Raw genomic sequence first — 20,814 nt, 5'->3', positions numbered from 1 at the left:
CCGCCCACACAGCCGTGCGCGATTACGTTCCCTGTTTTGGGAATTTTATTTATGGCACGCGCGTTCTCGACGTGCTCTCTGGCTCCATAACGCTGTCGCCGACTACAATGTCAAACCTTTTAGGAGTATCGCGAGCTTCCGTTTCCACGCCAAGGGCAGAAGATCCGTCGTGATTTATTTATTTTTTGTTTGTTTGTTTGTTTGTTTGTTTGTTTGTTTGTTTCTGACTCCGCTCGAAGTGATATTTTGACGATGTCTTCACAATAAACCAAGCTAAGGTACGGACCTATAACGGTCAAGTTTTACATAAAGAGCGTTCACGAGCTGTGTCGAGAGAGTAGCGTCGATTAAAGAGCTGTTTCTCGCGATATATGTCTCTTATTTGTTCAGCTTAGCGCTTATTATTTATCCATAATTGTTAGACTGTTTAGTTTGAAGGCTGCTAGAATGAATCTGTAGATTACGTAATGACCAGGGGCTACGTTTCAAACCGCATACTACCTTACTAAATAGTACAGACGCCACCTACACTGGCGTACTACTGTTAGTACGTACTAGTTAGTACGCTAGTATGCGGTTGGGAAAGCAGCCCAAGTTGCTGAAATCGTCAGTGAAAAAAAGTAAACATGTAAACACACGTCAGGGTTTATTTACTCCTAAACAAAAAAAAGTTGAGGCTCTCCACTGTCCATAATTACTTTATCCAGACAGGCATGGAATGCTGAAATCTATGCCATAAGAAGCTGCATGGCCCTTTAAATAGTTATAACCCCTGTTATTAACGATAATAAAACCCTCAATGTGGCTGTGTCATGTCTAGGTCTATGTTAGAGAGGCGAAGGCTGAAATGGAGGTGACAAGGCGAAGAGACTCCAGTGGACGGTTCTCGGACAACTCGGACCATGACTGTGAGGTACAGAGGTGTGTGTTTGTGGGTGTGTGTGTGTGGGTGGGTGTGTGTGTGGGTGTGTGTGTGTGATTGACATTTACTTTTTCCACTATTGATGAATATCCACTAACTACAATCAGAACTTAATCATTGTTGTGAATGAGAATGAAAGTAAGTGTGTGTGTGTTGGGGGGTACAATGATGCCTTTTGGACCAGGGGGATGGGATGATGAAGCATGGAATTTGGGGGGGTAGGAAGGGGTGATGTAGGTTAAGGGGGCTGTGCGATGAGGGATATGGAATGGGAGGTGGGTTGAGGGGATATGGGATACGCTGATGTGGGTTGAGATGGTATGGGCCATGGACTGGAAGAATGAAAGAATGAGACCGTCTGGAAGAGGGGTATGCGGTGTGAAAGGGATGTAAGTTGAAGGGCCGTGGGTCATACAGTGAGGTGACGAGAAAGTGACAGTGTGGAACGGGTGGGGTACAATGATGTGACATAGACTGATGGGATGTGGGATAGTGTGGGAAAAGCATGGGGTGAGGGGACATAATGAGTTGGTGTGGTATGATGTGTAAAATGAGGTGACAGGGTGAGGGGATGTAGAATGCTGTGATGCTGCATGGGGGTGTTTGGAGGGGGGGTTGGTGTTAGATGAGGGGACATGGGATGATAAGGGGTTGTTGGATGGGGAGATGTGGAATGAAGTGATGGGATGAGGGGGTACATGGAATTGAAGGGGCATGGGGATGAAGGGATGAGGGAAAGAGAACATAGAATAAGGGAGTGTGTGGAGTAAAATTTATGTTATGGGGGCGTGAGAGATCAAGGGGCATGAGATGAATCCCAAATTTCCCACTCAGAAACACCCTGAATCCAGCATGACTCAGAGCATGGGTTATAACCTATACCCTGACTCATTGGTATTTATAATTAATTATGTTATGTAATAAATGATGATGTGTATTATGTGAGTCTGTTTTCATTTTGGTTAGCGGTTCTTGCATCACCCAGCATGCTACATTTATCTACATGCCAAAAGTGGCTCCAGAGGCATTTAGCTGTTGCCCCTGCCAACAGGGATTGATGCAGCAGTGCTTTAGTCATTTAGTCTGTACAGCTCTATCATCTCCTCATCTGTCTGCTCTAATCACCGGCTCTAGAGATCCACATTTGATGCTATTTCCTCCTAGAGTACTAACAAGCTGGTTGTTGGTCTTATGAAGCGCCACTGTAACTGAGCTAGAAACCTCCCCCTGTAATGTCATAGCGTCACATAACCACTATGAAAACAACAATGGGGAAAAAAAAAAAAAAACAGCATCAAGTGACCAAATTAGCAGAAATATCGCTAAACACATCACAAATATTTCAGTGTAAACATATGCAATGTGTTTTTTCTTTCCTGAAAGAGACAATAATTAACACTGCGTTTAAAGAGCACACAGCACTGTAAATTGTGTCACAACTGTGTTCTCTCGCTGTTCCAGGAAAGCAGCCTGAAGTGTAACGAATGTGGGAAAAACAGGGCAATAATGGCCAGATACTCAGAGGGCTATGGCACTGAGGTAGGTGTGTGTGTGTGTGTGTGTGTGTGTGTGTGTGTGTGTGAGAAAGAGCGAGTGATATTTCCAGTGGAGTTGTAGAAGTGATGTGTTTGCTCATGCCTATGACTCATGTTGCAGGAGGAGTGCGTCCAGTCCGATCCTCAGCGAGAGAGCGATGCAGATGCAGACGTAGAGGATGCAGACACCAGGTAAATGACTCATACACTAGTCATCAAATGTGCTCTCCATGCACTCAGAATACCGAAGTTGTTCAAAAGTCTTTCTGCAGGTAGTTATTTTCTCCCACACGAACCATAAATGATATCAGACCTTCAAGCTTTCAGAACATGAATAGGCTCCACTGGCACTTTTCTTTTAATCACATCATTATTAAAGAAAAGATAAATGGAGTCTTGTCGGCCGCGCTGCAGTCCTGAGCATTGGACGCAATCTATGCAGTGTTTTTTTTTAAAGCCAAAGATGTTAAAATAAAGCTGTGTTAGCATTAGGTTATTTTATTTTATTTTATTTTATTTTATTTTATTTTATTTTATTTTATTTTATTTTATTTTATTTTATTTTATTTTATTTATTTACCTAAAATTAAATCTTTTTATTAATTTTTATTTTATTTTATTTTATTATTTAATATTTTTACTCATTAAACCAACCCCAATTCTCTATTTGGTGATGAAAGACATTAATCACTGATATGAAATTATATTTCATTTATCTTTGAGTGACTTTACATACTTATCACGCTACAAAAGTACTCAGCAGATGAGCTCTGTATAAAGCCTTGATGTTAGCACTTTAGCATTTAGCTTTTGCCCACTCAGTGGCTCAAGAACTTAAAGGTTATAGCAGTAATAACAGAGATACTGATAAACAGGCAATTCTAATCAGTGCTAATGTATTTTTACTCTTCCTGAGTGACCTAACGTTACCCAGTAATTCTGCTTGTTACTGCAAGCTAGCATCAGCTTGGAGTTCTGTGTCTCCATGGCTAATTGTTAGCATTTAGCGTTTAGCCTATTCGGACATGGTGCTTGGGTCCGGGTTTGAGTTATAGCATTAAATTCATCTAATCAGCTCCTATTCAGAGTGACTTAACATCATCATGTTTTTAAAGCTTGAATGTTAGCATTTTAGCATTTAGTTTTAGCCATTCAGCCAGACAAGTTATAGCACTGGCCGCTTCATGTCAGTGATTATTCTACTGACCCATCACACCCCATTGGGTTTTATTCCTTAAACAATCTGTCATTTATACTTTGCATTTTACAAAGTTAGCTGTAAAACTGTACTGATCAGTTTGCAGAATCAGTATGTAATGACAACAGCACTAATGCTAAACATAAAAAAACAAAAAAACATGACGTATTGGTTTATTATGTTTCTAGACTACAGGTGGTGGGCTCTCTCCAGCGAATCAGCTCTCGGAAGCGAAGGCGTCAGCGAGTAACCCGGCAAGACACCACAGAGAGCGAGGATGATGGCGGACAGAGCCACAGGAATCACCGCTGGAGTCTGAGATTGAGTCCTCATCGCTCACCCAGCAGAACCATACTAGAGGTTTACTATTACAATTCTTCTTCTTCTTCTTCTTCTTATTATTAATATTATACAGATTTGAGTTACACTAAAACTTTATAATTAATTACATAATTACAATTATGTAATATGAAATAATTACAATTTTCAATCCTGTAACTCTGATGAATTAAATACCAGGTCACGAAATACAATACAATATTACTGACATTTATCAGATAATCTGCCATCATAAAGAAGTGATTAACTACAGATGATACTTAGATCCATTCCTGTTACTTACATTTTCTTTATTGATGGTAGACACATTTCTACACACTCTAGCAATGGAACGTTCCTAAATTCGGAATCATTGCTATGCAATCTCTGATTCGTTCAGTTCTGGCAAGCCAGATATCAAAATAAAAATCAGTAGCCGTTGTCTCGTCAGCTGTAACCCTGAGAAGTTGAATTCATTTTGTTTGCATGAGACGAATCATTTCCTGTGCGCATCTCCAATCGACTCCCAAGCTTCGGAGTTGACTCATGGCCTGGAATCAGAGAATCGACTCGTTTCAGATTGATTCCCAGCACCTATGATAAGAGTTTGAGTATGTTAACTAATGAAACGATACAATGTTTATAAGCATTACACAGAACAAAGGTATATTATGGAAATGGCAAGCAAAATTGGAAGAAGGTCAAAATATCATACTATTTGAAATATTGGGAAAAAAGATACATCTATCCTTTTAAATTCAGACATGACCAAGTAGCTTATACAAGGTGTCGTATACGTCATACTCGATTGACCCATGGGCCTTTAATGAAGGGTGAGGCACTAAAATGTCAATTGTGTAGCAATAATATGTCTATAAAACTTTTACTGTGACCAATTTTTAATGTCATAAGATTTTTTACAGAAGCCCTGGTCATTACAATTTTTACAGAACTTTTAAGGAATTAATTTGCAAGACGGACCCAGACAAAGTTTCTATGACAACTATATCTTCAGTATATCTTTCTTCCTTCATGTCCTTTCCCTCTCTTTCCCTTTCTTTTATTTCTACTCTATCCTACAGGAAAGCGTTTCTCAGGTCAGGCCGCTGGTGATTTGTCACTGTAACCCAGCAGATACCCCGGCTGCTTCAGACATCCACCCCGGCAAAGGAAAATGGTGGACGAACATATGGCCTTCCTCCTCTTTCTCTTTACCTCTTCTCTTCTTCCTCTTTCTCCTCCCCCTCTGCATTTCCATCATAATCGTGTTCTTTTCATTCCTCTTCCCGCTTACTAATACCTGACACACCCCTCCCTGCAACAAATACCTCAAGGAATCCCCGCCCTTTTTTGTTTATTTATTTTCGGTTGTTGTCGTCCATGCGTATTTTAACGAGAAGCACAAAAATCGGCCTTGAAATGAAAGTGTAACATTCGATACATGTTAGCTAGTGGATATTCGTTGCATTAATGATTTCGACTTTTAGTAAAGTCAGGCGGAATTCACTCCTTATTCCTTTCCTCTTGTCTTGACTGAACTGTCAGTGTTTAATCACCCACAATAACGCATCGTATTATATTTATTAACAGTTATATAAAAATCCTTTCGATTATTCATTTGCTGTTTATTACGGCTTGTTATTAAGCGTCACCATGTGCTCCGATGTTATCTCTTACGCCACTGCATACGTGTGTACGTATAGACGCTCGAGTGTTGGAGGGCCAAAGCGTGTAAAAGAAAATTACTATGCAATGTACAGACAAGTCTTTTAGGGTACGTTTATGATAGAAAATCAAATTTTAGTTTTATTTTGTGAATGCATGGCTGAAGCGATATTAAGCAAAACCACAACCGATGCATCAAATCTGCGATAAGTGGCCGAGCTTATTACTTACTTTACTTACGTCTCACATCAGCGTCAGCAATTAAAGATTTAAGTGCTAGTTATTTTTAAATGAGAAGTACATTTAACGTGTTTTTCTTTTCTTTTCTTTTTTTTCTTTTCCATTACATCTTAATAATAGCCCTGAAGCGATCGCTCAGGCATTCCTGTTCGGTATTATTAAACGTTTATGCTATTGATTTAGTGCTTTTACAGCAGCACAAGCTCCCATCATGTTTCTGTCCTTGTCACGGTTTCCTCTTCAGCTTTAAAATGAAAAATGAGGTGTGTGTATGTGAAAAATTTTGGGTCCATTTGAACATAAATAAAAAAAAAATAAATAAATAAATTAAAAAAAGCTTTGAAAACAGAGGGGTTTATTGTGTTGTATGTCAAAAGCTTACACCTTACAGTACACTATTTTCACTTTAATATACACTGACCAGGCATAACATTATGACCACCTGCCTAATATTGATGTTGGTCTCCCTTTTGCTGCCAGAACAGCCCTGACCCGTCATGCACTGTGTATTCTGGTACCTTTCCATCAGAACCAGCATTAACTTCTTCAGCAGTTTGAGCAACAGTAGATTATCTGTTAAATCAGATCACAAGGGCCAGCCTTCGCTCCCCACGTCCATCAATGAGCCTTGGCCGCCCATGACCCTGTCGCCAGTTCCTTGGACCACTTTTTGATAGATACTGACCTCTGCAGACCGGGAACACCCCACAAGAGCTGCAGTTTTGGAGATGTTCTGATCCAGTCGTCAAGCCATCACAATTTGGCCCTTCGTCAAACTCGCTCAAATCCTTACGCTTGTCCATTTTTCCTGCTTCTAACACATCAACTTTGAGGACTAAATGTTCACTTGCTGCCTAATATATCCCCCCCCACTAACAGGTGTTATATGTTATATGTTATATGTTTTTATTTTTTTTTTACCAGAGACTAGTGTCCATGTTCAGCATTAAATTTCTTTGTCATGTCAATATGAAGCTCATATAAAAGTAGACACTCAGCGCTTTAAGAATTTGTAGCTTTTCTGTTTTTATCTAGCCTACTAGGGGCAAAATATTCACAGGAATGTTCCAAAAAAACAAAAAGGTTTTCTTTCTCAAACAAATGTTTCTTTCTTCAAAGTAAATGTTGATATCGAACCCATTTCTGCTCTCTGAGATGCTTTGTTCATAAGCATGAAAAATATGAAGGTGTCATCTTCAATCACTCTGTGTAAGATTATCTGAACAGATTTAAACAAAAAAACAAAACCATCTCACACTGAAAGCCAACAGAGTCCTGACTCATTTTATATCAGCCACAGCGCTAAAATAATCCATTTGTATATACAGATTGAAGATAAGTCGATTTCCATTCTGCCAGCAATACTGATGAAAAGGATTAACTCGGAAAAGGTTTTTGTCTCATACGTTTTTGTTTCCTGATCGTGAAACCATACACACATGCTGTTTGTGGATCACTCAGTGGATACATACAGTTTTATGAAATTGAAAAGGTGTGTTTCAAGGCCTAAGGCACGTGTAGTAAATGTCTAAGAGCCACTTACCTAACAGTGCTGAGGCACAGTCATCATCACCAAGGATAAAGTGTGGATGAGGTGGAAGTGTGTTGATGAAGACACTCTGGGCTTGAAGTAGAACGTCAGCCCTGACAGCATTTTAGAAAAAAAAAAATAGCATTCAAGCAAAGAGGAAGTGGAGTTAAATGCTCTATATGGAGTACCATGTTCTCTTTCATTAAAAAAACACATTTCCACAATAAACCTCTGCTGATAAACTTTCTTAAAGGTTAAACATGACAGTTCACATAAAAATTGTTCAAATCAATGCAAATCAAATATCTGAAAATTTCTACCTTGGAAAAAATCGACTTTTCTACCTATCTTTGTTTATTATTGTTTGGTAACTAGTATAATGGCGTTTGTTTGTTGATACCTTTCAATATTAGCTAGCTCTTGATGGCAGATTTGGGCATATTCTCTATGTTTGGCTAGTTTAATCAATCTGTGATTTGTGGGAAATGATGAATTAAATAAACAATAAATCAGATTTTGTTCTGCACAATCTGGAAGTCACTAATAATAGTCTCTCCTCATAAAACACGTTTTGCAAGCAACGTTTACACATTATACACACGGATCAGGCATAACATTATGATATTGTGTTGAGGCATGGACTCAACTAGATCCCCTGAAGGTGTGCTGGCACCAAGATGTTAACAGCAGATCCTGGAGGCCCCAACTCTCAACTTACAGGACTTACAGGATACTTTTGATAGATACTGACCACTGCAGACCGGGAACACCCCACAAGAGCTGCAGTTTTGGAGATGCTCTGATCCAGTGGTCTAGCCATCACAATTTGGCCCTTGTCCAACTTGCTCAAATCCTTACGCTTGCCCATTTTTCCTGCTTCTAACACATCAACTTTGAGGACAAAATGTTCACTTAGGTGGTACTAGTTGGTAATATCATCTAGTATCAGATATCAAGCAAGACCCTTTTGAGTCTGGTTCCTCTAAAGGTTTCTTCCTCATATCATCTCAGGACCTCTCCAACATCACTTCTAGCTTGCAGAAATATACATTAAAACCTTATCCACTGTTTTTATATTATTGTTTGTTTTTGTTTAGCTTGAATTGGAAGACCTCTCACTGTTTATGATCCACAAGCTTTATTCCTGCTTGTTGCTACCTTGTCTCCTACGACTTGACCCAGATATCATTCTCTGGCTGTGGAGGAGCAACATGATTCTGACTGCCTAAGAATTTTATGCATCTGATTTAATCCCTCAGGCTGTCACATGCTCCCTCAGCCTTGTGTCCAAACTTTCTTACGCAGCCAAGGTCAGGATGGAGAAACAGTTACTGTTACAGTAAACAACTGCACATTTGCATTGACCAGTTCTTAAAGACGTTTCAGTTATGGAACTGCTGAAGTATTATCAGCACTGCTTGGTATTAAAATCTTTTGCAAGCATTACTCACTGCCGAGAATGAGTCTAAGGAACGAGGAGCTGGCCTTAATTCGAGCGTAACTCACAATAATGTTGAACTTATGCAAAAACGAAAACCTAAAACACATCCGATGACTTAAGATGACTTTAGAAAGTCGATCAGAAGCTGTCCATAATTTCGAAGTCTCATCTCAAGGTAAAAATAGCGTCCTGCTTGGTATGTGAGGGGGTTCGACAGAGCTCCAGTCACACAGACTTGTCTAGTATTAGAAAAGGAGAGCAGAAGAGAACACACCATCAATAAACTGACTGGAGTTTGGGGTTGTTGTTTTTTTCTACCACGTACTGGACAGCTACTTCTTATACTGCAACAGTTTGTTTTGTTTTTTTTTTGCAGGAGGAATACAGAATGAGGAGAAAGTGAACTCCAAATAAATAAGAGGTGAAGGCTAGTCATGGCTTAGCTTTGTCCTTTATGCAACTTGCCAGCGTCCTTGAAAACAGCGAGAAGATGAAAAAGAGACAGCAAAAAAAAAGAGTTAAGTGAGTAATGAAAGCAGCAGAAAAGACATGAATGACATGGAAGAAGACCAAAAACTTGAAGAAGACAGCAAGTGGACAAGACATCTGAAGATATTACAGGAAAGTGACCAGCAAATGGAAAGATCTGAGAGTTGTAATGTTCTGCATCATCCTACTGGTGATGATGATGATGAAGATGTTGATGATGACATGCAGCAGTTTGAGAACACATCCTTTGCTAGTGATGATGATGAAGATGAAAGTGAAACCAGTGAAGAATATGACGAATATCCAGAAAAGCTATACTGCCACCCAACCTTCCCAAACAGTGTTTTCCAAACTTTGGAAGAAATGAAACAATTGACCTTCCTCACTGATCTTACTGTAAGAACTCAAAACAAGGGTTGTTTCCATGCTCACTCTTTAGTCCTGGCTGCCATGAGCTCCCTCGTCCAGCAGATGCTCAAACAAGCGAATGAACAGAACGAGAGAGAGATATGTTTATGTGTTGGTCCAGAAGTATCTGATTTCGGCCTGAATGCAGTGTTGGAGTTTGCCTACACTGGAACCATCTCTGATTTGAACAGAGGATCTTTACCTCAGATTCAAACTGCTGCTCTGTATCTGGGAGTTCCCAGGGTTTTGAAGCTCTGCAAAGAAGAAGAGGAAAGGGAGAGAAAGAAAGATGGTGAGAGGAAGACGGAAGATAGTTGGATCTCTGCTGAAGAGGAGAAGAAGGTCAGCTTGCAGTCCATCAGGCAGCTGTGGGAAGAGAGAGTGGGCTGTGATGTGGAGGTGGAGGCGGAAGGAAGAATATTTAGTGGTATGGAGACATAAAAAATAGCTTGTTTAGAGGTTTATGGTCTATAGCAAAGAAAATTATTATAACATCCACATAAATTCGTATATTATATAGAGTATATATGCTAAAATTATATAGATGTGTACTGAAAATTGAGCAGGTGAACATTTTCAAGAAACCATTATTGTTTTTTTGTTTTTTCATGGACATACTCAGCACACAGGGTCATTCTGAGTGCCAGCAGTGACTACTTCCGTGCCATGTTCGGCAGCGGTATGAAGGAGACCCACCAGACCTCAGTGTCCCTGCTAATGATGAGAGCAAATGAACTAGAAGCCCTTCTTCACTGCTGCTACAGCGGACATCTGTTTCTCGATTGGGGCTGTGTTTTCGAACTCACCTCCACTGCTCTTCAGTTCCAATTCCAACCTGCTCTGTCCATCTGTCTCAACTTTATGCAGGAGGAAATGGATGCATACAGATGTCTGGATGTAGCTTCTTTTGCTGAGGCTTATGAAATGAGTGACTTGCTGGAAATGGCTGAAGACTTTATGCTTAGGCATTTTGAGGACGTAGCAGCTACTGTGAAATTTCAGGACCTGTCTGTGGAAAAGCTAAAGACATATCTGCGTAGCAACTGCTTATGCGTAACGTCAGAGTTGTCTGTTTTCAGAGCGGTCGTATCTTGGATCGAGGCCGATCCGAGAACCAGGGTGAAAGAAGCCAGGGATCTAATGAGAACTGTCCTATTTCCTCTCATGACCTTTACGGAATTCAGAGAAGTGAAGGTTATAATGTCATGGCCACAAGTCAGCAATAGGGATCTTTACGAGTCGCTGTTTAAAGAGTTTTGCACCAACACCTTTAATTCCCATTCAGACTTTAGGACCTACCTTCCTAAAGAAACGTTGGTGCTTGTTGGTGGTGAAAGAATCACCGAAAACCTTGATAAACGCTTACCTTGTAGGGAAATATGGTTCAGCAACTCTTTCCGTAATCATGTTGGCCTACTGAAAAAAGTCGAATGGAGAAAACTGGGAGATTTACCAGAGAAACCAAGATTCTGTCATAGAGTTCGAGTAATAAGCGGGAAACTATACGTAGTTGGTGGTCGACATTATTATGGAAGGGATGACACTATGAAATGTGCCTATAGGTAAAGTACCAAGACTATACTCACACTGTAGATAGATCTTTCAGAAGTTTCTAGTCCATTTATAGATGAGTTATACCCTCTTCTGCAGGTACGATCCTATCCAAAACAGTTGGCAAAGGTTGGCTGATATGAATGAAAGAAGGGGAAACTTTGTTCTTGTGGTTTTGGATGGAAAAATGTTTGCCGTAGGTGGAGACAAAGATTCAGAGATCAACACAGGAAGTGTAGAAGTCTACTGTCCTGTTACAGATACTTGGAGGTAAGCATGATGAACTGACTCAATTGGCAATAATAATACACTATGTATAGGATTTTAGCAGGGTCAAGAACTCCAGTCTTTTGAGGTATGTGATAAACAATATTATGTGATATATTTTGAGGCTTTAAAACTTTCAATTACTGAAATTTATAGCTAACCATGTTAAGGAAAATGAAATGATTGAAATTCAATTAGAAAGTAATATGTTGAAAAGTGACCTACAGAAATAGACCCACCTTATTATTCTGTAATCTTAAAAATAAATCAATAGATAGATAGATAGATAGATAGATAGATAGATAGATAGATAGATAGATAGATAGATAGATAGATAGATAGATAGATAGATAGATAGATAGATAGATCTCAAAAATATTTTGAGCCACGTAAGACCAGATGATGGTCATATATAATTTTTAAAATGAGTACAACACATCACCAGCACATTCTCTGCAAACAATCCTTGTAACATAACTCCTGTCCCTGTTTACACTGAAAAGTTAAATTTTTTAAGCACATCGCATCTAGCTAGGTAAATATCAGGAGTATTTAATGCTAATATTCTATGATGGTAAATAATAAACAGCTTTCTCCTCTGTCATGATGAGGCTTCAAGTCTGTTACATATTCATGAACAGATATTGATTGGTCAAATGTTGCATTCACGCTATGCTCATACTGGATGATAACTGGATGATGGATAGAACCATAAAAAATCTGGTTTGAGTTTGGAGTTAGAACATTGCAACCTGAAAGAATAACACCACAGGCCAGATAGAATACTTATGCCATGAATCACACCATAAAAACACTGTTTTTCTTACCTTCCCCAGCTTTGCTCACCCTCTGGACCAATCCTTAAGTGGTCACGCTGCCAGTGTTTGGAATGAAAAGATTTTCATCTCAGGAGGCTTTGACAGTAGATTCCATTGCTTGGCATCCATGCTGGTCTACCATCCAGAGAAAGGCTCCACATACCTCGTAGACATGATGCAGAATTGTGCTCAACACTGCATGGAGACTTTGAAAGACTGCCTGTATGTAGCTGGTGGAGTCTCAGGTGTGGGTGGTCAGTTATTTGACCAGCTAGCCTGTGAGTTCTTTGACCCAGTTAACGATTGCTGGTGTGCCATTACGCCCATGTCTTTGCCTCATGTCTGTGCAGCATCTGCAGTGTTGGAAGGAAAGATTTATATCATTGGTGGCTATTGCCATGAAGACTATAGTGACACAAAAGTGGTCCATAGGTTTGATCCTGTAATGCAACACTGGGAGAACTTGTGTGGAACCCCTGGCGCTAACTCGTATATCGCTGCTTGTGTACTGGCTTTACCTCGTCACCTTAGACAATAAAAACTTTTGCCTTCATCAGCTCTATAACTTACTGTGGTTTATATGTAGAAACATAAACTGTCAGATAAGATTTTCTCCAACCAATAATCTCCCGAATGCATTTCTTTAATGTAACATTTTTTGTTGCATAACCATCTTTGTACAATCCCTGGAAACACCTTTATATTCAAATTCGTATTTTCTTCTCACAATAAAGGTATATCCAATGGCACATCACTCATAGTCTCCTAAATGCATATCTTGCAGGTTGTGAAGAAGTACAGTGTCTGATTATGGTGCATTTACACATAGACTTCAGTGACTAAGCTACTTGTCATATACTGTGGTCTGGTGTGGGATGTTGGCACTCAGTGTTGGCCACTGGACAGAGTTTAACCTTACAGAATGAAGCTGAATGTTTTAGTGGGGATTTAGTGTGTGATCTAAGTCTTGTTTGAGCATCTTCACATGGATAATCAGTGTCCCTAATGAGCGAGCCAGGGGTGATGGTGGTGGGGAAAAATTTCCTGAGACAATATGAGGAAGAAACCTTGAGAGGAACCAGACTCTAAATGGAGCCCATCCTCATCCGGGATCAGTAGCAGTGTACTATAAAGTCAAGTGTAAATGTGTAACCAGAATCTTTTGACCAAGTTATGAATAAGAGCATCAGCATAATTTATGGATTTTTTCTAGTTTTAACATTCTGTTGAAGTTATATACTGTTTACTGATGGAGACTTAATCTGATCCTGGCAATTGTAGTCCAAAGCCATCTCCATGCTTTCTAAGTGGTACCATCCATGGCAATCTCCATGGGATTAGGGTTAGGTTAGGATTGTAGTGTATCTTGAGCTTATCCTATCCACTTGCACTATCACTGGTGGTTGCAACTCAAGTGGTTAAGGCTGTTGGTTTGTTGATCCGGGGTTCAAACCCCAGCACTGCCAAGCTGCCACGGTTGGGGCCCTGAGCAAGGCCCTCAATTCCCCCTGCTCCAGAGATGCTGCATCATGCCTGACCCTGTGCTCTGACACCGACCCTCTAAGAATGGGGTGTGCAAAGAAAGAATTTCACTCTGCAGTAATGTATATGTGACAAAAATGTTCAGGATAGGACACTCATTCACAATTTAGTATCTCCAATCTACCTACTGGCATATTTTTGGTACAGAAAACCAGAGAACCCAGTGGAAGGCCACATAAACACAGACAGAAAAAAGGAAAACTTCACACAGTCACCTGAATTCAAGATCAAACCACTTGTGGAACTAAGTCTTAGTACAGTATTTCTTTTTTAAGTCATTAAACAATTCATAATTCACTTTCTTTATTAGATTTACAGCGCAGTATAATTCACAGCAGTTCCAGTGATGGTACTATATTATGCATGAAACATTTAATATAGCAAACATGCATCATTATACTGACTAAAAATAATGTGCTTTTTAAAATAAATAAAAAAAGAAAGAAATATAAACTTTACAATGCAATACCACTGATATTTAGACATGTTTTCGTTCTTTATCAAGTTTACACAATTTGACTTCAAATATACTGTAACTGATGTATTCAACTGCAATGGCGTGTTTATTAACAATAATTTAAAATCTCATTTTTCAATGTTTTTTTCCCCCAAAATGCATTTTATTTTTGCTCAAACCTCTCAAATGTTCTCTTTAAATTTTACAAGTGAGACAATATAGGTAAAATAACTCTAACATTAAGATCATATTCATGTGCTGGCTTAAGTGTATTTAATTAAATAGTTTTGAAATTATATTTTCATTATTTCTAGGCTCCATGAGATTAGGAAGTGGTTCTATCCATCCATCCATCTGACCGTCCATTCATCCGTCTGTCCATCCATCCGTCCAATCATTCAACTATGGGTCTGTCCATCCAGACTCTGTGTACACAGGGTGGAGACCAGAATCCAACTCCAAACCCTGGAGGTGAAGCAAGCATGCTACCCACCATGCAATTAGTGGTTCTGTAATAAAATTGAAACTGTTTTGTTTTAAATCAATGAAGCTTTTCCAGATCTTTCTGTCCCGTTGACCCTCTTAGATGTGCAGGTAATTGGAGTAAACAAGCCCTAATGTCTGTGACAGGGCCAGCCATCTTGCCCATATTCTCCCACCTCTGAGTTCCAGGGTCATAGCGATGCACTAATCTCGCCTCACTGTAATCTTCCTGTGAATACCCACCCAGCACAAACAACTTCCCCTCCAGGACAGCTGAGGCAGCTCCAACATGGCAGAGAGGAAGTGTTGTGAATGCAGTCCATGTATCACTTACAGGGTCGTAGCTTTCACAGGACAACAGATCAGTGTAAAACTCCCGCAAGTTACACACCCCTCCAGCTACATAGAAGCGCTGAGCCAAGCTTTCCATGCAGTGCTGAGCTCGATCGTGCTCCATGTCTGCCAGATATGTCGTACCCTGTTCTGGATGGTAGAGGAACATGGACACCAGGCACTGGTACTTTAAATTAAAACCTCCCGAGATAAAAATCTCTCCTCCCCAGACGACAGCTGCATGGCCACTCAGAGGCTGGTCCAGCGAATGTGTAAAGCTAAAAATGAAACACAGAAGCTTTCCGTTGTCCACGATAAACAATTCAGCAATAATTATGGTCTGTTCAAATCATTGGTGCACTTTTCAGTTTTTAAAAATAAACCTGTAACCGATATCATCTGCAGACTCACTGTTTATTCCATCTAAGCATAATTTAAACATCTGTGCTTTTACATATGTGTGTGTTAAAGCCAGAAATACAGAATGTCAGGACATATTGCATCTTCTGATACAGAACCTGTAACGAAACACATTTCTCTTGCTGTCATTTGGTTGCCATGATGATTTATTATGATTATTGATGAAGTAAAGGTAGTCTCTTACCTCCAGGTGTCTGTTTCCACTGAGTATTTTTCCACACTGTCCAAATTAGTACTGATGTCCTTGTCTCCTCCAATAGCATACACACTGTCCCCCCTCACCACCATGGTAAAGTTGCTCCTGTGCTCCTGCATATCTGACAGTCTGTCCCATGAGTTGTTTAAAGGGTCATACCTGTGCCAGTGTTTATGTAAGGGGAAAAAAAAGGATTAGGACACAATAGAAACAACTACAAAACAAAAGTTGTTTCTGCAGTATATTTTTTTATTTATATGTTTATTAATTCATGATTAATTATTTTTTTTTATTAATTTTGTATCAATTATGTGTTTAATTAAATAATTAATTAAACATTTGTGTGACGAAAACAAAATGGTTTTGTTAAATTTAGAACCTTTCTATGAATATATCACCCCTTGTAGGCTAAGGAAAATTAATGTTTGTCCAAATTAATTAATTGATTGAATGAATGAAATTAACTAACGGAATGAAATTAATCAAATAAGTGATTGTGTTTATTTATTTATTGAGTAATACCATATTGGAAGTTGTTTCTGCAATTTTCGATTATATATTACTATTTATTTATTTAATTTATTTATTTATTCATTTATTTTTTATTGTATTTATTTATATTTTTATTTTTCAATTAATTCAATACATTACATTCTTTATTTCTTTCTTGAGGGAAACCACATATAAATCAGATGTGTGAAACTTTTTGTAAGTTTGTAAGTTTTAAAAGTCATAATAAGAAACTATAATAAGAAATTATAATAATCATGTCTCTATACTACATCATACCTGTAAGCAGATTTCATTGTGTCTGCCTTAGAATAGTAATAGCAGCCTCCTGCTACATAGAGCTTTTTGTGGAGTATGCTGATTCCATGCCTAAACCTTGCTCGCTCTGGCATTTCACCCAAAATCCTCCACTCCATATCCTTAACCAATCCTGTACCGCTACGCAGGGAGTTTGCAAACCACATCTGCTTGCTTGGAAGCCTTTGGCCTTCGTCTTGGTTTAGCTGATCGCCTCCGACAACAACCAGAACATCTTTGGGGTAACGTATTCGGTGCTGAACTACAGGACTGGTGTCTCCGAATCCGAATTCTTTTAGAGCCGTGCGGTACAGATATACATCATCATCACCACTACACTCCATCTGCAGGTTAACAGCTCGGACCTCACGAAACTCGCGGAAGGTCATGAGTGGAAAGCGCACTCCTGTCATTACTTCCTGGGCTTGACACAACCTTTGGGTTGGATCTGCCTCTATCCATGCCACCACCGCCCTGAAGACGGCCAGTTCAGATGGAACGCACAAGGCATCATGTCTCAAAAGGTCCAATAGCTTCTCAGCCGGCAGCTCCAGGAACTTTGGAGTTGCCATAACTTCCTGGAAGTGCATAAGGATAAAGTCTTCAGCTGTTTCTAGCAGGTCACTAAGCATATAAGCCTCAGCGAAGGCAGCCACATCCAGACAGCTCTGGACATCCATTTGCTGTTCCAGGTAGCTGAGACAGATGGACAGAGCAGGTTGGAATTGGAACTGAAGAGCAGTGGAGGTGAGTTCGAAAACACAGCCCCAGTTGAGAAACAGATGTCCGCTGTAGCAGCAGTGAAGAAGAGCTGCTAGTTCATTTGCCTCCATCATTAGTAGGGACACTGAGGTCTGGTGGGTCTCCTTCATACCGCTGCTGAACATGGCACGGAAGTAGTCGCTGCTGGCACTCAGAATGACCCTGTGTGCTGAAAAAATATAAATACAGGTCACTGAAATAGCAATTCCGTTTATTATATTATGGCTTTCTAACTATACTTGGAACATGCTCTTATAGCAGAACACTGATGTGATGTGTCCTTTAAGTGTTCCCTCCAGAGATACAAACAAAACAAGGGTTCTAGATAGTGTATCAAATACACGTCACACGGTCTGGCCCTATAAAGGTTGACCATAACTGAATTAATAAAAAAAACAAAACAAAACAAAAAACCAAAACATGCAAATCTATGTTGTTCCACTAGATAGAGCAAAAACTAGAACTGAACTCAGCTACTGATTAAATCTAAAATTCTTCAGTAGACAAGGTAAAATTTGGCTCTGCAACCATGATTCTTTCCAAAAGAACTGAATATTTATGCAATCGCAATTTCCAACAATTTTGTATTTCAATATAACTCATTGCTGATAAAGCATACATCAGTTACGTAAACGATAAAGTCACCTCCAAAAATATTGGAATTTGTTTATTGTTATACACTGAATTCATTTGGGATTAAAAGATCAGAGCTTCAGCATTCCTTTCATGAAATTTATATCTAAATGTGTTACAATGCAAAGGAATTTTATGTGTATAATTGGTCTAACAAACAGATTTTTTTTTGTTCTTAACACCTTATTACTTAAAACACATTTTAAACCCCTGAGCTTTGCCTTTAGCCCTTGTTCTATTGAGCTCCCATTTTACATGTACATAAATATTATTATGTAAACACAATTCTATAGCCTGTGGTTAATAGTGTGGCATATCTTTACCATGAAATGTTCTTCCTTCAGCCTCCAGCTCCACATCGCAGCCCACTCTCTCTTCCCACAGCTGCCTGATGCTCTGAAGATTGACCTTTCTGTGCTCTTCACCAACAATTTTCCTCCTATTCTTCTCTACATCTTTCTTTCTCTCTATTTCCTCTTCTTCTTTGCAGAGCTCCAGAACTCTGGGAACTCCCAGATACAGAGCAGCAGCTTGAATCTGAGGTAAAGATCCTCTGTTCAAATCAGAGATGGTTCCAGTGTAGGCAAACTCCAAAACTGCATTCAGGCCCAAATCAGATACTTCTGGACCAACACATAAACATATCTCTCTCTCGTTCTGTTCATTCCTCTGCTGGAGCATCTCTAGGATGAGGGAACTTACAGCAGCCAGGACTAAAGAGTGAGCATGGATAGTAAGTCCATGCTTAACACTTAGAGCCAGGTCAGTAAGGATGGAGCAACACCTCAGGTCCTCCATCGCTTGGAAGATCTCAGTTGAGTACGTCTCTTTAGTGCACTTCTGAGGTTCTTGTTCATCATCCCACTCGTCCGTCGTGTCCTGACTCATCACGTCCTCCTTTTCCTTCATCCCCATTCTGCTGTCATTGTAAGCTTTTATCCACGTCAACTTCTTGCTCTCTCTCTCAAACTCTTCACCTCCTTCCTCCATCACTTTTTTCCTTCGCTCTTTCTCTCTTCTCCACCGTTCCTCCCATTCCATAGGCAGGTAGCGTCTTGTGAACTCCATGCTGAATGTCTCGCCCGAGAGTAAGCAGTCTGGATTATTAGTTTTCCTCTGATCTGTTTATACAGTGCCGCCACCATGATTAATTCTCAAAGTGAACAACATTCTAATTTTAGATTCGGCTCCAGTAGATCGAGTGTCCTTAGACCTCGCTGAGACTTTGCTGTACAGTAGGAGCCAAAAGTCTGAATCCACTTCCAAGAACCTTTTCAGGCAAATATTAGAAGATTCTTCAGTAATATTAAACAATGAGCAACAGTCTTGTGTCTTGTGGACAACCCGATAACAGCAGCAAAAAATATGTACACTGAGAGTCCAGGGATGATGTGATGTCTGTTTGTTGTTGTTGTTGTTGTTGTTTTCTTTAAAGAATATACATCTATATCTAGAATATACATGTATCTAAATGTGTAAAATACAGGTTGGGGTCACATTTAATTCATTTTGTACACACTGTGTGACTTACTATATCTAAAATTTATATAAAATAGCAATTATATGTCCAAATTAATACAGCTAAAGGGCAGGTATTAAATTTGCAGAATTGAAGAAGAATACCACTTGAAGAAGAAATGTAAAGTTTAACAAATCAGATTTCTAATTCTAATAATTCTATTTATTAATAATAATAATAATAATAATAATAATAATAATAATAATACCATTCGTGCAATTCTCCTTTGTAAATCCTGGATGAGCCACAGTTTCAGAGGGTGGTGGTGGCTCAAGCGGGTAAGGCTCTGAGTTGTTGATCAGGGTTCAAGCCCCAGCACTGCTAAGCTGCCACTGTTGGGCCCCTGAGCAAGGCCTTAACCCCTGCGCTGTATCATGGTTGACCCTGTGCTCTGACCCCAACCTCCAGAATTGGGATATGCGAAGAAAGAATTTTACTATGCTGTAATATACACCGATCAGGCGTAACATTCTGAATAACAAGTGAATAACACTGATTGTCTCCTCATCATGGCACCTGTTAGTGGGGGGGATATATTAGACAGCAAGTGAACATTTTGTCCTCAAAGTTGATGTGTTAGAAGCAGGAAAAATGGACAAGTGTAAGGATTTGAGCGAGATTGACGAAGGGCCAAATTGTGATGACTAGACGACTGGATCAGAGCATCTCCAAAACTGCAGCTCTTGTGGGGTTTTCCCGGTCTGCAGTGGTCAGTATCTATCAAAAGTGGTCCAAGTAAGGAACAGTGGTGAACGGGAGACAGGGTCATGGACGGCCAAGGCTCATTGGGGAGAGAGAAGGCTGGCTTGTGTGGTCTGATCCAACAGACGAGCTACTGTTGCTGAAGAAGTTAATAGTGATTCTGATAGAAAGGTGTCAGAATACACAGTGCATGATGGGTCAGGGCAGCAAAAAGGGGACAAACACAATTTTACGTAGGTGGTCATAATGTTATACCTGAATGGTGTATATGTGACAAATAAAGGCTTCTATTTTAAATCACCTACAACACACCCACTGACTTATTGAGACTCATTGAGTCTCCAATTTTGGAGGATAATTGGATCAATAAAAAATCAATACCTGTTATTTGCTATCTTAGTAAATCAGGGCATTGTTTTTACAAATGCTTATATGTCAGTCTTACCTTTGCAGTGTGCATACTGTGAGTCAAAACCTTGTATTTTATTCCCCAAGTCAATTTTTACTTGCTTTTTATCTTAATTGCATTAATTTTGACCATATGGTCTGTCTCCGAACTGTAGACTCTCATAGTGTG

The 20,814-nt window shown here is 39.5% G+C and overlaps 3 protein-coding genes across 5 annotated transcripts; 2 read left to right on the top strand and 1 right to left on the bottom strand.

The window, feature by feature from the left end:
* Nucleotides 1-66: 66 nt before the first annotated feature.
* Nucleotides 67-14,842, top strand: si:ch211-63p21.1 (uncharacterized). 3 transcript variants are annotated; one of them, XM_058384973.1, is made up of 6 exons: nt 67-278; nt 821-913; nt 2,384-2,461; nt 2,579-2,649; nt 3,844-4,015; nt 14,697-14,842. In XM_058384973.1, the coding sequence occupies exons 2-6, from the start codon at nt 848-850 to the stop codon at nt 14,703-14,705; spliced, it is 396 nt and encodes a 131-aa protein (XP_058240956.1). In that variant the 5' UTR covers nt 67-278; nt 821-847; the 3' UTR covers nt 14,706-14,842. The 3 variants fall into 3 exon arrangements, with proteins under 3 accessions (XP_058240956.1, XP_058240955.1, XP_058240954.1); XM_058384972.1 differs by lacking the exon at nt 14,697-14,842 and adding an exon at nt 5,056-6,226 and having other exon boundaries at nt 69-278; nt 821-921; XM_058384971.1 differs by lacking the exon at nt 14,697-14,842 and adding an exon at nt 5,056-6,226 and having other exon boundaries at nt 71-278.
* Nucleotides 6,372-14,334, top strand: LOC131349357 (kelch-like protein 33). Its single transcript, XM_058384968.1, has 4 exons — nt 6,372-10,174; nt 10,370-11,309; nt 11,398-11,568; nt 12,402-14,334. The coding sequence occupies exons 1-4, from the start codon at nt 9,400-9,402 to the stop codon at nt 12,919-12,921; spliced, it is 2,406 nt and encodes an 801-aa protein (XP_058240951.1). The 5' UTR covers nt 6,372-9,399; the 3' UTR covers nt 12,922-14,334.
* An 81-nt stretch (nt 14,843-14,923) lies between the features above and the next one.
* On the bottom strand, nt 14,924-19,528 carry si:ch211-63p21.8 (kelch-like protein 33). Its single transcript, XM_058384967.1, has 4 exons — nt 18,340-19,528; nt 16,604-17,552; nt 15,803-15,973; nt 14,924-15,476 (listed from the first exon to the last, which is right to left on the bottom strand). The coding sequence occupies exons 1-4, from the start codon at nt 19,082-19,084 to the stop codon at nt 14,924-14,926; spliced, it is 2,418 nt and encodes an 805-aa protein (XP_058240950.1). The 5' UTR covers nt 19,085-19,528.
* Between the last annotated feature and the right edge of the window lie 1,286 nt (nt 19,529-20,814).

The sequence above is a fragment of the Hemibagrus wyckioides genome, linkage group LG29, assembly GCF_019097595.1.
Source record: "Hemibagrus wyckioides isolate EC202008001 linkage group LG29, SWU_Hwy_1.0, whole genome shotgun sequence".
NCBI classification, from domain to species: Eukaryota; Metazoa; Chordata; class Actinopteri; order Siluriformes; family Bagridae; genus Hemibagrus; species Hemibagrus wyckioides.
Note: the sequence above shows the minus strand (reverse complement) of the source record. Positions and strands in the feature narration are given on the sequence as shown.